This window comes from Sesamum indicum, linkage group LG11, assembly GCF_026168435.1.
Source record: "Sesamum indicum cultivar Baizhima isolate 11 linkage group LG11, ASM2616843v1, whole genome shotgun sequence".
Taxonomy (NCBI): Eukaryota; Viridiplantae; Streptophyta; class Magnoliopsida; order Lamiales; family Pedaliaceae; genus Sesamum; species Sesamum indicum.
Window position 1 is genome coordinate 1,408,265 of NC_142667.1, and position 17,314 is coordinate 1,425,578.

At 32.2% G+C, this 17,314-nt stretch overlaps 3 protein-coding genes across 6 annotated transcripts; all 3 read right to left on the reverse strand.

Annotated features, from left to right (window-relative positions):
• Positions 1-251: 251 nt before the first annotated feature.
• Positions 252-3,727, reverse strand: PMM (phosphomannomutase). Of its 3 annotated transcripts, XM_011094853.3 has the most exons (12): positions 3,533-3,724; positions 3,345-3,435; positions 2,716-2,760; positions 2,517-2,583; positions 2,348-2,424; positions 2,055-2,090; positions 1,650-1,705; positions 1,470-1,569; positions 1,223-1,318; positions 1,061-1,150; positions 879-930; positions 252-600 (listed from the first exon to the last, which is right to left on the reverse strand). In XM_011094853.3, exons 2-12 carry the CDS (start codon positions 3,411-3,413, stop codon positions 548-550), a joined length of 741 nt encoding a protein of 246 aa, XP_011093155.1. In that variant the 5' UTR covers positions 3,414-3,435; positions 3,533-3,724; the 3' UTR covers positions 252-547. The 3 variants fall into 3 exon arrangements, with proteins under 3 accessions (XP_011093155.1, XP_088731587.1, XP_088731586.1); XM_088875461.1 differs by having other exon boundaries at positions 1,061-1,318; positions 3,345-3,456; positions 3,533-3,727; XM_088875460.1 differs by having other exon boundaries at positions 1,061-1,318; positions 3,533-3,726.
• A 2,914-nt stretch (positions 3,728-6,641) lies between these two features.
• Positions 6,642-9,790, reverse strand: LOC105173181 (NAD(P)-binding Rossmann-fold superfamily protein). Its single transcript, XM_011094854.3, has 6 exons — positions 9,486-9,790; positions 9,143-9,302; positions 8,507-8,694; positions 7,662-7,785; positions 7,243-7,373; positions 6,642-6,983 (listed from the first exon to the last, which is right to left on the reverse strand). Exons 1-6 carry the CDS (start codon positions 9,759-9,761, stop codon positions 6,852-6,854), a joined length of 1,011 nt encoding a protein of 336 aa, XP_011093156.1. The 5' UTR covers positions 9,762-9,790; the 3' UTR covers positions 6,642-6,851.
• A 1,441-nt stretch (positions 9,791-11,231) lies between these two features.
• On the reverse strand, positions 11,232-14,509 carry LOC105173182 (uncharacterized). 2 transcript variants are annotated; one of them, XM_011094857.3, is made up of 7 exons: positions 14,252-14,509; positions 13,513-13,841; positions 13,324-13,417; positions 12,923-13,044; positions 12,631-12,777; positions 12,072-12,170; positions 11,232-11,795 (listed from the first exon to the last, which is right to left on the reverse strand). In XM_011094857.3, exons 2-7 carry the CDS (start codon positions 13,831-13,833, stop codon positions 11,733-11,735), a joined length of 846 nt encoding a protein of 281 aa, XP_011093159.1. In that variant the 5' UTR covers positions 13,834-13,841; positions 14,252-14,509; the 3' UTR covers positions 11,232-11,732. The 2 variants fall into 2 exon arrangements, with proteins under 2 accessions (XP_011093159.1, XP_020553277.1); XM_020697618.2 differs by having other exon boundaries at positions 13,513-13,848.
• Between the last annotated feature and the right edge of the window lie 2,805 nt (positions 14,510-17,314).

Consider the following 17,314-nt stretch of genomic DNA (forward strand, 5'->3'; position numbering starts at 1 on the left):
GATTCTCTGTCTTTACCATCTCTTTTCGTGCAATACATAATCTAAACTGGTTAAATGTATTACATTTTTTTTTCCAAGTAAATATTTTTCTCGCCAAGATAAGATCTTGTATGCACTTATACGGATTGATATTCTCTGAGGTCGTTCCAGAAAATTCTCAAATCTATACGTGTTAAAATATATTTTTGTCCCGACATGTTCTCCAGATCACGATTCCACAAAGCTCCCTACTAAAAAGGTACCAAAACAACTAAAATACAAAGCATTCAATGTACTGTGGAGAAGAATTTGTGTATACAATTCAAGTTTCATGCCTTTGTGTTACACTTTTGAGCACATCTCTGTTCAGTGGATAATATGTTGTTGGCATGTATAGATTACAATGCTGACCATACAATATGAGGAAAGCTACAACAAAAGTTCACAGATAACAAAAAATTATATATACCTCCAAATTCATGCTCTCATTTAGTATACTTCACAATCCAAATTATTCCTGATCTCTGTAAACCACAGTAGCACCGTAAGATCAGAGGCCTCGATGTTGCTAGCTCAGGAAGAGAGTTGTACACTGCTTTACTGTATCCTCGGGGCTAGTAACTGATGGAAAGTAATACAGTATGTTCAGATCATTGGTCATGGAGTTCCAATAAAAAATGTTGAGCAAAGTCAGGTTTTGCAATGAAGCATTTTCCCTATAGTTTCGGTTCAGACAAAGGGGCATTTATAGAACAAAACTAAAAATTCTGCTAGCCATTTCTGGTGGCGTGTCTATGAGGAAATGTTACTGAATTCAGTTTCTGGTAGAAGTTCAAAGCTTTTATGTCTCCTTAATAATTGAATGAACCATACTAAGAAAAAGGAAAAGATAAACTGACCGGTGTGACCTTTGGTTCTCTCCGACTCGTAGATTTCATAGTCATTTCCTCCCTATTCAAGTTAAAAGGGACCAGATAGCCACGTGAGCAAGAATATTGTCTGGGAGAAAATAAAAGAGAGAAATAGAGAGGCATAGGCTGATTCTTATTGTGATAACCCTATCAAAATGATGGATAGTAACCTTGTAGGTCTTGTCTCCAAAGAAGTGAATTTCATGAAATTCATCCAGGTATTGCAAGCAATATGTCTTGTCCCAGCCTCGAGGAAAAACCTGTCCGAAACATTGTAATGAGGTATATTCTAACGATAACTGGAAACACAGTGAACTTATACAATTGCTTACATCAAAACTGATTTGCCCCCCTATGGAAAAGGTTAGGTTGAAGTGTGCAAACTTCTCTCGGAGCACAGACACCATTTTGGGCCGAATGTTGTGGACCTGATTACATTTGTGAACCCATTCCTTAGTCAAAGGAAACAATAAAACAAGGTCCTATAATAAACTCTTGAAATTCGGAAATTCACTTATGAATAAAATCCTTTTATCTTAGTTTTTCTCTTGAATATTTTCTTGATACTAGAAAATATACCTTATCATACTTTTCAAACTCATCTCTCTCTTCCTGACTGCAGTTTCTTCCGATTGGAGATACATTAAGCATCCCACTTCGAAATTCAACAAATGTTCCCCTAGAATAATAAAGAAGGGAATAAGAAGTCCATCAAAAACGATCAGGTCTGGTGATCGTTCAGCTTTACTTTTAACTCACCTTTTGATGGGGATATCCAAGTCGGCAATGTAATGGAGAGTGAAGTTAATAAACTCCTGCAACATTATTCATAATGTATCAAAATAACTATTAACCAAAAATTAATATTGCCCGTACTATGCAGTCAGAAAGTTGAAGCAAACTATATGTCATATCTAGCATCAAGGTTGCCGGTTTGCATCCACAAAGTAGAAGCAAAACGCAAAATCAATCCTCCATTCTCAACCCACAGAAGATTTTCTCCTTCTCAAAACACAAAATCTATAATGATAAGAATTGTTTTTCTTCTTTGATTATTTTGGAGATCAAGTCATGCTGACACCCTTTTGCGGAGGTAATTATGTCCTAACACCACCCTTGTATGATGCAAACCAATAATTTACAAAAGTTTTACAGAATTCTAACCTTGAGTTTTTCTTCTCCAAGAAATGACTTCAAGCTCTGCATAAATACATATCAAGTAGTCAAAATCTGAAACTAGCAACTAAGAACTTTCAGAGTCGATTCATAAGAATCTCCACTAAATAGGAAATCTATGAAGTGCTTCTAATGGTTTAACATCTATTACGACCTCCTATTTGATCTTTCAGAAGGACAAACATATTCCACCTAGGCTTATCTTACAGGAATTGACATGAAATATAATCCTACTACCATTGTTCTTGAAATTCATAATAGGTCTAAGTCTTGGACAATACCTGCTTTCCAATTAACTTTCCATCCTTGTGAGCCACAAGGCCATTCTCAGCAAACACATAATCATAGTCATTAATGACTGCATAGGTAAAAAATACCTTTGAAAGTTACGCATATAGTACTTTGAATTGATTATCCAGCATTTAAGATAAGGGTTAAGTGCAAGGTGACCTGTATTTCCAAGCTGCTCTGAAATCTTAACAAGATCGGAACCCCCAACAACACCAACAGTAACAACCTGGGAATAGAAAAATGCAACGTATGAACGCGTTCGCTTTTCCATATGTCTTTCAGGAGACCAAGAGCAAAATATGAGCCCCACTACAATGGGATCATATGTGACACGAAAATCAAAGGAAAAATCAAGTACCTTCCGAAGTTCCTGCATAAAATCTAACATCTTAACAGTAGCCACCTGCAGCAATGGAGTAAAACATGAGCTAACAAATGAATATTACTATCATTATAAGTGAATGAGAATGGATTATAACAAGAGACATCGTTCATAGGACCAAATTAAAGGTAATTAGCTTCAGACCTGAAAGAAAATACAACAGAACTTTTCTTCATGAATTGGAACAGAGCAAATGTGCAACTTCAGAACCACAATCCAACTATTCACCCAATTCAAGTTAATCAGGAACACACATTCTTTATTCGGAACCATCTCGCAAACTATTACTTTCAAGCATTACACCTTGCCACTAAAGTTTCAACCACTAACTAGTACGGCAATGTTATCCATGAATAAAAGATCCATACATGCACAATCACGCAAAAATCGTGCATACTTAGCTCAGATCAACAACTAAGTGCCCGTAAAATCATCACCGCAAATAAACTCAAAATCGATTTTACCCAGAAAAAAATCCAAACTCCCAAGTACACTTCAAAATAACCCTTAAACTCATACTGCAGTAAACCTTGCATGTCAAAGAAAAACAAAAGAAAACAAAAGAAGAAAGGGGGAAAAAAGGAAAGAAATATATCAGCTCATACCTTCCTGGGAGCAGTAAGCGTGCCATCAACATCAAAAAGAGCAATTACACCAGGTCTCCTCACAGCCATAACGAATTACTCGCTGTCCCGACTGCAATCCATCGAGAATCAACTACGTAAACCAAAAACTGGAAATGCACTCAACAGAGAACAGAAAATAGGAGAAATTGAAGCAGCAATTGGCTTACCTGTAGCAAAAAATTGATCGGATCTGGAGCTGAATGAAGCGGAAATTGAGAGCAGATCTGAAAAGCTGTGGCTGTTTCTTCTCCTGGGAGTGGCCGTAGGTTTATATAGTTTCTGAATCTGCAGTGCGGATCTCAAGAATTTCGCTTTTCCAATTTTTATAATGGTATTTGGTGGGATTTGGTATGACTACTATTCAGAGCATATGCTGCAGAAATACTGCAGTTGCCTTTTTCTTCTTCTAAGGTAAATTACACAAAGGTCAGCGAAATTTGATATAATTACGAATATATCTTATTATTTAAAAAAATTATCAATATTTTTTATATTTGATTAAAGTTATATACATTTAAATAAAACTATAATATTATTAATTTTATCTTTATTGTATGTCTTTTAAAAAAATTATAAAATTGTAGACAAGGCAAATGGAAAATTTTAAAAAATATTCATTTAGTCCACTGGTGCATTTTACTCAATTCACCAAAAGAAAAATGAAAATCTAGTTGAAACTAACGAAACAGGTTAGTTGTCGAACGGTTGAAAAAAATCAGAAAATATTGATAATTTCTCAAATAATAAGAAAATAATTTTCGAGACAAAATAAACACACGCCCAATTTTTGATTTTTTATTTTTTACACCTTATCTGTGTGTTTTTATTATTTTTCAACTTTTTATATAATAATATATATTATATATAACAAAAATACAACATTTAAATATACAATATGTTTATATTACATATTTGTATATAAAAGATATGATTTGACAATAAATAGTAATTTTTAGCTCCCAAAATCCCAACATCAAACCTATACCACTTATTTTAGAACATTTTGAATTAGCTCAAAACACAAATCCAAACATATCATCTATCTCCAACACACACATATTTATCTGTATTTTCAAAACACAAATCCAAACACTATGATAAAGTTTTAGATGAGCTTGTTGTGATTTATCCTTTTATTTTTCTTATTTTTTCTTTAAATTTTGGAAGAGACCAAAAAATCCATGAATATGTGATTGGGAGTTGGCATAAGGACAACCAATGTGTGAAGCGGATAAAAACGTATTTGGATGAGCTTATAAATTTTTTAAAATATTTTATAAAATATTTCACAATTTTTAAGATATTGAAAATTGATCGGCAAAGTTTTTGGAAAAAAAAAAAAAAGAGTTTATAAGATCAAAGAATAATATAACATAAGCTTATAAGTCCATTTAAAAGAGTAAAAAATTTCGAACTTGTTTTTAAAATATTATCAAATTTATTCAATTTTGATCGTATTAAATATAAAATTATCATTACTAACTTAATATAAATTATAAAATTCTAATATTTTATAAATTTTGAAAACATCTTATAAAATATATGAAATTACAATATACTTTATTTTAAGAAAAAGAAGAGATTATAAAATATTTTAAATAAGATGAGCTAAACACCCTCTCAAAATGTGAGTAATAATTTTTTTATAAATTCCACTTTTACCCCTTTTTTACTCTCAATTGTCCATTTATACTTTGAAAATTCTTAAACTATTGAATTTCATTACATCTCTAATTTAAATATAAACTGTCAAAATACCCCAAATACCCTTATTTGGTGACAAATACCACAAACAAGTGATAAAAAAGGTTTTTAACGCACTAGTTGTAATTACACGCAGATTTTGCGAGTATAAAGTTTAAGTAAGAACAAAATTTTTATAATTATAAATAAAATAAAATAATATATTTCTAATTAAAATGCATACGGTTAACGTACTCGTAAATTCTTGCATTTATTGATATTGATGTGTTTTGGAGATTGGATGCTATTTCTTTTCTTCTTTTTTTTTTAGAAATTATTGATTAATTACTATGTGGGCTTTTCGGTAATTTCAAGTTTCCTTTCAACAAATGTACAAATGGAAGAAAAAGATTTATGACAATTTAATTAACAAGTATATAAAGTACAAGGAGTTGATTTAAGTGATAATAATTCACATAAAGTGAGACAAATACTCATACATCCAGTGCAATTCAAATTCATAATTTTAAACTTGTTTATGAAACATCGGTTCTAACCACTAGACTAGCACATTATGGGTGCTGAGCCTGGAATATGGACGTACCGTAAAGTAGTGGTAGTCGGCTTATGATATTTGATCCTGTGAAAATTGAGTTTATTTTATTAATGTATTGACGAAATCACAGTGATCAAGTTAAAAAATATCTCAACAAGTTTTGACGAAGAGTTCGGATTCATTTAATAATATTAAAGAAGAGAGTTAAAACTGTCCTAATTGTCCAACTTAATTAATAGTTGGCACATCAATGGCAAGAGGGTGTAGGACAAGAGTTAGGCCACTATAACACATGCCATTGCCATGTGATATGGGACTTATTAGTAATATTAAATTACTATAAGATGTAAAATCTACATCAAATTGTGCTACTTGAAAAAAACAAAAATAAGGGTAATTACTCCCTTTTAAAGTTTGGTGTAATTAAATATAAATTTTATATAATTTGAAAAATTAATCTAGGTTTTATGATGTTTCTTTTTCTCTAATAAATAGATCTATTTATAGGTCAAAATTTATTGAATTTGTTGATATTAATAAAAAAAGTTAAATAAAAATTCGATTTACTTACTACTGACTTATTACAGATCAAACAATTTTTTTCCAATCAAACTACCCTTATAGGTGTGAATATATATCTCCTCACATTCATTAACATGTAAAATGTATATAAGAATAGTTTTGTCAGAAAAAAAAATAAATAACTACACCTCTTAAAAGTTAAAAAAAATAAAGTATTTAATTAATATTAAATTGAAAAATAGTTATGTATAAATTATTTAATTTTTATTTGTAACTAATTTTTATTACTAAAAGGTAGAGGTGTAAAACAATATTTATTAAAATGAATAATATGACCTCATTAATTTATTTACTTTATTTTTATTTAAATTTAAATTATAGTAACAAGGTAATCTCAATATAGTTATTCTTTACTAATATTATAACAACAACAATAATAATAATAATAATAATCCCTCAAATTATTTATTTTTTTATCTGAAAAAAACTTATTGTAATGATTTCACTATGTATAGTTAAGATACTAAAAAAGAATGGTAGCTTCATTCCTTTTCTTGAACATTTATCATTATCCTTCTTTGATGAGCAGTACAATGTTTAGAAACAATAGACATATGAGTTCCATGGGAGTTTGATTCGATCACAACTAGATCGGTACTGGAACCAGTTCTTTAAGACGAACCCTTCACCGAACTCACCGTAGGGAACCACCAGAATTTCCAAAACTATAGAGTAGCTTTAAGTTCAAGTGTCAATCTGACACCATCCATGTAAGGAGTTGGTGAAATACCGATCGTCCGAATCAGCTTTGTGATATCCATGGAAATGTCTGAAGGGGACTTGACACCACGATCAACCTAACATTGGAAATCAAGTTGAATGGTGCTTGGAGGAAAGAACAAAGAGAAACAGAGAATACAGAGGATCTGATCCAAAGATATACATGAATCAAATATATCGTTTATGAAGCTTGAATTTCATGTATATGGTTCTTAGCACCATATAAAATGCCGTCTCAAGTAACTGAGTGGTGCATGAATGTGAGAAAGAAAGATATTTTTAATTAGGATTTGTTAGAGATGAATAATCTAGGCAGAAGTGTTTGTAGGAACATACTGATGATGCAGAAACTGGTTTGATCAACGAGGTACTATAACCTTTAACATGTGCAACTGCCTCAGCCATTTGAACCCTTGATACCCTATCTGGCCCACCAACATTGAGAAGCAACTGCATTTGCTTACTCTCTGCAGAGAAGCATCATGAATTGGGTTACTTAAGACACAAATAAGGCGAGAAACAAAGTAAAAGAGAGTGCTATTTTCACAGCAGTCTGGAAAAGGACAAAGTTGTCACACAATCAATATGTGGAAAAAGAAAATAATCTTTACTTTAAGTTAACAGATCATAGCTTAAAGAGCTTATAAAGGTTTCTATAGAAGAGATTATCTGGGGGAATTGTATGCCATGATTCTTGACTTTATAAACCATTGAAGCAATTGAAAAGGTTCTCATGCTGAGTCCAAGGCACTAACCTGAGATCCATCGGTTAGTCAATATTTGTATGACCGCAATAAGATCCTTGACAAAGACGGGACACCGGAACTCGTCATGAAAGAAATCTAATGCCTCCCCTTTAGCAAGTACACCATCCATCCACTGCACAGCCAAGATATTGATTATCCATGAATTCCAATGCAAGGTAGATAAGTTTCCGGTGATTTACTTCATACTATATAATTCTTATAATGTAGCATTGCTGTAATTTTGGGCTGTTTATTTCACATCTATGGGATCTTCAGCTCCCAACGATGCGAAACATGCAAATGGACAGCAGGTGAAGTACGGATATTTTTCCGAGAAACCCAGTAAATGAAGGAGCAACCATGTGACACCCTGTATTTAATTATATTAAATATTATGAACCAGTTTTAACAAATTAATTTATGATACCAAGGAGATTTAATATTTTTCACCTACTTTATTTTAAAGTTTATTTGAGTTAATTTGGGATGAAAAAGAAATTAAATGAAACTTGTTTACTTAATTTCTAAAACTTAGTAAGTCTCAAATTAACTATCCAAATAGACAGATAGAGAGAGGAGGAAGACGGATAAGAAGGTTCTGTCTCTATGCTCTAAGAACCTACTTAATCTTTCATAGACTATAAAATCGCAACCGATTAAGATAAAAAGTTCCTCATGATTCCTTGTGCAAGAAAAGCAGCAACATCACCCCAGCATTTAAGAGCAAACCGGCATTACTCAAAAATTATTCTTGCAGAAGATGGTTTACGAAATACTCTTTAGATCCACAATAAATCTTGTAGAGCTTATGAAGTCACGAAAGTACAAGATGAGATTGCAGCATGCATATCCACCTGGATTGGAAGTGATTTAGGAACAGGAGAGATAGTTTGTGGTCCATAGATTATACTGCTTCTCAAGATTGCAAAGTTTCGGCAGTTTGCAGACACATAATGCTCTGCTTCAACTTTAGATTTCCCATAAACATTCACAGGAACAGTCTCATCTTCTTCTTTATAGAAGGATTTGGTTCCTTCATAAACTGCAGAAAATCCAAATCATTTTCAAGATGGAGACTGAAGAACATGAAACATCAGTTTCATTGGTGTTTTAATCTTTCTGTTCCTTTCTATTTCAAGTCTGAGGATACTCCTACAAGAAAACAATCCTTAACTTGCGGCGACTAAAATAAAATCCAAGTACATGTAGAATACACAAGACAACTACACTGATGTAATCAAAGGAGCCACTAGGTGTTCCGGTTAGTTAATCCAAGTTTATACTGTGGAATAGTGATTAGTCCATTAATCTAGAAACATATGACTGCCATCTGAATGAACTATGAAATTTAACAAGATCTCAAAAATGTGAAACATCAGAATTGGCATAAGAATTCCTAAGCGCCATCAACGACATAGTCATTCCTGAAAGAACAGATTCCTGAAAAAACAAAAAAACCGACTCACAGAAATCAGAATACTGCAACTAACCTTGATCAGTTGACAAATGAATCAGAAGGGTATTGCTCTCTTTAAAGCTTGATAGCCATCTCACAAGAGAGGTAGGCACATTTATCGACATGGCAGCCTCAGGATCCATCTCGCACACGCGAGGAACGGAAAGAGCAGCACAATTGATCACCACATCAGGCTGTAAACCAAATAAAACAAAAAGAGAAACGCAAAAAAAGTGGACAACCCATCAAACTATATAGCAACACAGATCAAACAAACTCCCCCATTTCCCAGCAAAAATTGAAATAATATTTGACTAAATGGATGGATTAACCACACACAAACTGGAAAAAAATATCAGAAATGTGGGAATTAAAACCTGTCCGAATGCGTGGGAGATGGCATCGAGGCCACCGCCGGTACGTAAATCGACGTGGAAAGGGATAGCCTGAGGGATCGCATCGAGCAGCGGCTGAGGAGGAGGGGAGGAATGGTGCGTGAATCCGAGAGCTAAGGGCGATTTTGGGTCTGAATCTTCAGAGAAAGACTGCAAGAGGTGCTGCCCCAAGTAGCCTGTGCCTCCAACTATCAGCACTCGCTTCTTGCTCATCTTTGAGAGAGAGAGAGAGCTGCTGCAGTGCTCAGTTTCTGTCATCAGTCTCCATCTGAGATCTTCTTCGTTCAACTAAAGTCGCTAATTAGAGAACCCCGCTTCGCAAAACAAAAAGCGTTTTTACTGGACTTTCATGGAGAATGGGCCAGAAGGCTTCTTTCTTGGATTTGGGCCTTAGTCCGGCATCAGGAGCCCATTATAACTTAATCCAATAATTAAGAAGAACTATAAAAATCAAAATAAATTCTTTTGAGCGAAATTATCGAAGGGATTAATAATTAGGATTAATTATAGTTAAACTCCAGCCCAAAATACAAAATTATATTTGTTATAATAATTTTTTTAAAATTATACTGACACCCCTCAAAAAATTCTCCATTTACACCTGACTCTCTTCCATCACGGTTTGAACAAAAGATACTGACTTCAACAAAAAAAAAGTACATAAATTTTTATCCGCCTATCATTTAACATTTTCATGTATATTTTTGTACTTATAAGGAGATAAATATAATACATATATATAGAGTGAGTTTAACAATATTACACTGTTCCCTTTATCTATATCCGTACTATATATAAAAGTGTGAATCCCGTAGATTGTTTGTTCCACATAGTGAAAAAACATTCATATCCCCAGTTAAATAATTTTTTAATAATAAATTAGAATTATTCATAAAAAAATAACTTAGAATTATTCATAGTAAAAATATATATATTATACACAAAAGTAATATAATAAACATAAATAAAATTAAAAACACAACAAATGCAAAAAAATACAAATAAAACATGATCAATTTTATTACATTAGAATTTCTTATTTAAAAAAAATTCAAAAATAAGGCTATTTTATTTTAATGTTGAATTCTTTTTGTATATTATATTTTATTTTCGCACTAATTTGTTCCAATACAAGATCATCAAATATAATAATTAGTATATACAAAATAAAAAATTTCAAATTTAAGAATTAAATTACTTATTTAACAGTATGACATAAATTAGAAGTGAATTACAAAGAATAGAATGAAATGATTATAAAACAATTAAAACCATTTTTTTTAAAATACAATTGTATATAATAATGTTCTGATAACAAAATTATGAACTTCATCTTTTTTGTTGCTAATAAGTTATATATTCGTCTTTAAATGTATATTTCTACACTGCACATGATGCATTCTAGTAACTACAAAATTATTTCATAAAAATATAAAAAAACAAGTAAAATTATTATACTTAGCATTTTTTATCCAAATCATAAAGAAAAAATACCAGATGTGACTGATGTATTCTCAAAAGGGATAAAGCTTTAAGTGTAATTAATGTTACTAATTATTAAAAAAAAAAAAAGGACACATGCTCTGCTCATAGATCTAGCAAAATTAGAATTCAAAACTTTTTATCCTTTTTTTTGTTTTTTTAACACACGCACTCACCCAAGATTCAAACACAAAACTTTCTCATATGAGAGGTCACGTGTTCAAACACTGGGACGTCCCCTTAAGATGAATTCAAAACTTGATTTCATTTACAACAACAAATAAAACATGTCCAGAACTATCAACGAATGAAGAATTACCCTCACATTTCACTACATCTATAGGCCCCATGATATCAGAAATGGATGACATTCAATGGGATTACTGAGGAATGGTCTGGCCCCGGCCAGGTCGGGTGGGGTAGGATCCAAGTCCAAAAAACTCCTGCGGGATTAGATGTTCGGTTCTGCCAAACCCGACTTAGACCCCGATCCATTACCATCCCTATCTGTATAATTGGATCATTAGTTGTTCCAACTCTACAGGCAAACTCAAAACAACTACACCAGACACAAGTGGCCTGGAAATTTATAGCACATGCACTTTCAAGTTGTATAATGGACACAGAACATCTCCACCTGCTTCTCTGTATTGAAATATCTGTCTATTTACACTATGTGTTTCAATTCTTCCTGTCACCTTCTTTTCCCAAAGAGATCAAAGGTGGCCAGCAATATCGAGCAACTTCTCATGCATTCTCCGGATTTGGTCCACTGGAGGCCTGAGTTTTCTCAATAAGAAACTCGAGTTTCTGGTTAAAAAGTCAAGAAAGAAAATCAGCTTGAGAACCAATTAAATGAATATGCACCATGCTCATAGCACAAACATTTGGAGATCACTGTATATATACAGCCAAGTTCAAAGATAAAGCAACCTAACATGAGTATAGGAAATCTTCTACCCAATTATTTTCCTGTTTTACTTTGATGTATGCAAAAGTATCTTACAGAAGTACAGAATGGTTCGTTTATTGGTGAACATGCTGCATTCAAAATTTTTAGGAGGCACATGTGGAAAGCGAGGTCACCTTCACTGACTTATTAACTTCTTCAAGCTTGTGGAGCATCAGACCAGTAGGTACAATGCCTTGGGGCTCCATAGGAGGATGGTGAGGGGAACCCATTATCTGTAAATATGAAGAATGTTAATGTATCAAGAAAGTAGTTTTGATGACAACTTAAGTAGCAAAACCGAAGTCCAGTGTGCATGAATTGGCTCATCCAGTCCTACAATTATCAGTCATTTTCATCAAATGCACACAGCAGACATTAAGATCACAATACAAGCACAAAGAAAATGGTCTAATGACAGCCCCTAGATGCAAAGATCTTTGAAGAGTTGATGTCCAACCCATCACTTTTTCACTAGCAAAATAATGAACTCACCAATGATAATTCATAGAAATCATGATAGAACATGAGCATGAAGGAAATTATGTTTCAATCAACTCGCATAGAATTTGCATTCATGAAGCTTAAAACTACCCACAATATAACAGGCATCTGGCATAAAGTGTTGTGTCTTAAGTCTTGACTAGCCAATTATATGATGTCTGTCTGAAACAAGGTCAAAATATATTATTTTACCCTCCGGCCTTTAGATGGTGTTGGCGACCTCAAAACTGCTGGACCCAAGGTCAAAGATTCCATACGATACATGCTTTCACCTCCACTTATGGGATTCCAGCTTTTGCCAACATCTTGTATAACCTTTGAAGTCTGCGTTAGTAAAACCTGCATGTTCAAGATTTGTTTAAAGTAGCACACTTTTAACATTCATATAACATGGCAAAACAGCACAGCAATATGACGTAAAGTAGTTTGTGTTACCCAAAATGAAGAGATAAGATGCAGGTAACAGTGATCGGACAAGAATTACCTTCCTAAGAAATCCAGGGTTATTAACCCCTTGAAACTGTAATTCATCAACAGGTGCTGCTTTACCATGTGAGATATATTCAACTCTAAAGGTATGTAATCCATAGACTGACTGCAACCACCCTGAAAAGATAAAGATCGTGGGGGATCAGTTATCACAAGCCATGGAAGCTTTTGGAAAGGCCAAAGAGAAGCATCACAATAATGTGTCAGTTTCTGAATGCTACAAGAAAGTTAGAATAAACATGAAAACCTCCATCTGTTATTAGAGCTCACTTCTTTCATCACGAATAGGACAGGTAAACTCAGTTAGAAGAATGCTCAAAATTTAGGTTGCCTTGGAAATAAAGCATTCAAAATAAATAAAAAAGGAAGCTAACAGATTAAAGCTTTGTTGTATACCTTGTTCAATTATAATATCAATTATCAAGGATAGTGGTATATGCTTCTCGATTTTGGTTTCTCCATAGAAGGGTATAAACGAAGGTCTAGATACCTAAACCCAAAACGACAAGCACTATCATTAGCTCACAATCAGGATTTCTATATCCAAAGTGCTAATAACACAGATTTAAGCAAGAAGGCCGATACCTTGTACACTATTTCTTTTGATGTAATGTAGAGTTTCCTGGATGCAATATCTTTCTGAAGCACATATCGTTTAAAGGGCAAATAAAGAAGCATAACTACACCAATACCCCATGCCAATACTAGTAGCAGAGATATTGAGAGCCATATTATTGTATCGTACTGAACATTCTTTGACGCAAGTTCCTCAAATGAAGCTGTATATAGAACTTGCGAAGGATCTTCAGCTTCTTCATCGACTCCTTGCTCTGCTACATGATCGGAAAGCAGCAAATCCTTCGCGGACCCAAGCTTTGGCAGCCCCTCAGCATGACCCATCAACATTTTATGAGCTGAAACCTAATATTAATCATCAACTTAAACAAAGAAAAGAGAAAACAAGAACCTAAACAAAGGAAACCTTATAGTGTAGGGCTTTATAGGACAGCAAACATGATTTTTTTTTTTTTTTTTCTCGCTAAGCACAAACGTGAGAAGAATTAAAGATACCATAATTATCTGAAAAAGTTCCAACTAGCTTTTATTTTAGCTCAGTAAAACTTCATCGATACTATAAAATTTTAAATGCAAGTATATCAATTCGCAAAAACAACTAACTGGAAGCTAATTTCAGCAGACAACAATGCTAAGCAGCCTTTAACAAGTAAATTACAGCATCAAATTAAACATAAGAAACGAACAAAAAACCAATCAACTCTCAACCAAATCTTAAATCACACATAGAAAAAAAAATCATGCAAACCTGCACTTCCGTTTTTGATTTCTTCGATGCCGAACAGAGCAAGACAAACGCAGCGAAAAATTAAAACTCTTGAAGACGTCTTTCGCCTGAAAATTTAGTTCCCCGAGCGACTGAAAATCAGAAACTTTGTTCACCGTTTGTTCATCGATAGATTCAGGCCGGTTTCGCTCCAATTTTCTGAAGAATTTCTTCCCTTTTTCTCAGTTAATGGCCAACTGAAAATGATCCGTGTAATGTATCGGGCGAAACCAAAAAGGAAAAATGGGTGGATAAATGAATAGGGTCCGGTTGGGAGGCTTGGGCTTTATCTTCTGGATGGGGCCCAATTATTAATGGGCTTTTAGTCCATCCGTCCAAACTAAAATTATTTATCAATGCTATACCTATCTGTATTCACAAACGGCGATAAATAATATCACGCACAAATTTTTTGTAAAATCAAAAATACCCTTCATGATAAAATAACTAATTTATTCAATTTTTCAAAATTTACATTAATTAATAATTATTTTTTGTTAGTATAATGTACTGATTTATATATTTTAAAGCGTGAAAGATTATTTATTATATGCACGTAGAAAAGACGTACCGCAACGGCTAGTAATAATATATATTAAGTGAAAGCACCCCTATGGTATCTCTTAATTTTGGTCTGCGATTTATTCTTAAAATTTTAAATTGATTAATTATTTTTTAACTTGTCCATTTATCATGATTTTTCATAAATATATTCTGATAGTTGTTTTTTTTTCTATATTATTTATTATCTTTGTTTGTCATTTATTTTAATATATCAAAATATTTATATTAATTTATTATCTTAATATATATTTTTAGATACTTTTATACCCTCCAAAAACTAATAATACAATTACATAAGTATTTTATTTTTATTTTTTAAAAAAATTATGTACGCAAATAGAACGTGACACATTTAGTTTATATTAAAAATTGTTGTTACAGTTGAAAATTAAATCAAACTATTGCATGCTTGATAATTGGAAGTTTTTTCGAGCTCAAGAATAAGAATTATTATTATTATTTTTTTAATTTAAAACCCACAAATCTTATTTTTTTCTTGTGTATATGAAAAAGTCTCATCAAATTATTATATTATTTAAATACATTATAAAATGATGAGTGTATAAATGTAATTGTTCAAATTCTTACCAGCATCAATGCATAATATGTATTAACATGGAAAATGTCTCTAATTATAATCATTATAATCAAAATTAAAAGGGTAAAATTCATATTACCCCTGTGATACTCAATATATTCAGATAAGTCCCTATGATTAAAAAAAAAAATCATATATCCTGTAAAATTTAAAAAGGTACACATTTCCCTCCTCTAAAATTGTATCTCACGCGCTAAAAATGGGACTGTGTAAGTATTTTTAGCCCCTAAATGCGCAAACTACCAATGTCTTTAAATTATACACATTTTAAAAATATAATATAAGTTATATGTATATAGGGATAAATGCATTTTTGGTCCTCAAATGCGGCCACTAATGCGATTTTGGTCATCAAACAGTTTAAGGTTGCAATTTTGATTCTCAAACTTTAACATTTTTGACATTTTTGGTTCTTCTGTTAACTTTTTCATTAAACTTAACGGAAATTTCATTTAAGGTGGAAAAAATTGCTATTTTTCTCCCATTTTGTGGTGTTTTTTAAGTTGTAATCCAATGCACCAATTTTTTCTTTTTTTCTTCAAACTTCAAAAGAGAATAAACAAAAAAAAAAAAAGCAATAATTTTCTAAATAGTCTTAATAAAAAAATTATCAATAGATTTTAGAAAATTTGTTGCTTAAATTTATTTTTTTTTATTTATTCACTTTTAAAGTTTGAAGAAAAATAGAAAAAATAGATACACTGGATTACAACTTGAAAAGCACAAAAAAATGGGAGGAAAATACACTTTAAATGAAATTTTCATTAAATTTAACGAAAAAGTTAACAGGACTAAAAGTGCCAAAAAATTACCAAAATCACATTAGTAACTAGATTTGAGGATCAAAATGCATTTATCCCTATGTATATATATAAAAAGAAACCTAAAAAAAATATAAAATAGAAAAATAGAGATAACTCGTCGATGGAAGTGAGATTGGCGGTGGGTGGGGTGTCAAAATGCTCGTCGTCTGACGAGCTTTTCAATGGTCATAGACTCGCATTGAGAGGTGGTCGGACGGCGGAGAAAAAAAAGATTAAAGATAGGGGCGCGTGTTAGTTTTTTTGAACAAAACAAAATAGAGATAACTCGCCTACGGATTGAAGATTTTCGGTGGGTGGGGTATTAAAATGCTCGCCATGGTAAGCTTGCATCACGAGAAAGTCAAACGGTGGAGATATGGGAAGAGCAGAAATTTTAGGATATATATTAAGACAAATATATATACATATTTATATATTAAAATATATAATTGCCTATGTATTAAAATAATATATTTTTATTTTCTATAAACATGATTAAATCTGAGCCATAAATTTAAATCGGATTATATATCAATAGTTGATTAAAAAATTGTATCTTTGTCATTGGAACAAGATTCATGTTCAAAATGCACTCGGGGCAGCGTGCACCTTTTTAAATTTTACAGAGGGTTATGTAGTCCTTTTTTTTAATCACATATACTTATTTGCACATTTTGGATATTACAAATGGATAATATAGATTTTACCCAAATTAAAATTATCACTATCCATAATTACTGTGTCAAACTATAATTTTGTCCAAGTTTAATCCCCAACAGTACAATATCTGAATCCTATTCTATTTCATCAAAGCTTCTTGCATAAACCAATCGAGCCCCAACTGATAATAATATCTCTATTTATTCATCATGAAGTCTTGGAATTTGTGTTTTTTCAAATTCAAGTGTGATAAGGGAAAATACATTGAATAAGCCCAGAAGAACCAAACGCTATGTTTGTTTTCATTTTCAAGTTATCTCCAGGACGAGTTAAAATATACCCAATGTTTGCCATCATTCAAACACCTAAATAAGGTGTTTTAAACTGTTTTAGCATAAATACATACGTATATATATATAC

Coding starts and splice junctions, on each gene's coding strand:
- PMM (XM_088875461.1), bottom strand. CDS start 3,413: ATGGCTGTGAGGAGACCTGGTGTAATTGCTCTTTTTGATGTTGATGGC. Junction 2,425..2,516: donor AGAGCAGCTTGGAAATACAG/GTCACCTTGCAC, acceptor TTACCTATGCAG/TCATTAATGACTATGATTAT. Junction 931..1,060: donor TTGGAGACAAGACCTACAAG/GTTACTATCCAT, acceptor TAACTTGAATAG/GGAGGAAATGACTATGAAAT.
- LOC105173181 (XM_011094854.3), bottom strand. CDS start 9,761: ATGACAGAAACTGAGCACTGCAGCAGCTCTCTCTCTCTCTCAAAGATG. Junction 8,695..9,142: donor TCATTTGTCAACTGATCAAG/GTTAGTTGCAGT, acceptor GATTTTCTGCAG/TTTATGAAGGAACCAAATCC. Junction 6,984..7,242: donor AACCAGTTTCTGCATCATCA/GTATGTTCCTAC, acceptor TTCCAATGTTAG/GTTGATCGTGGTGTCAAGTC.
- LOC105173182 (XM_011094857.3), bottom strand. CDS start 13,833: ATGTTGATGGGTCATGCTGAGGGGCTGCCAAAGCTTGGGTCCGCGAAG. Junction 13,418..13,512: donor CAAAAGAAATAGTGTACAAG/GTATCGGCCTTC, acceptor TTTTGGGTTTAG/GTATCTAGACCTTCGTTTAT. Junction 11,796..12,071: donor AAGTTAATAAGTCAGTGAAG/GTGACCTCGCTT, acceptor CTTTTTAACCAG/AAACTCGAGTTTCTTATTGA.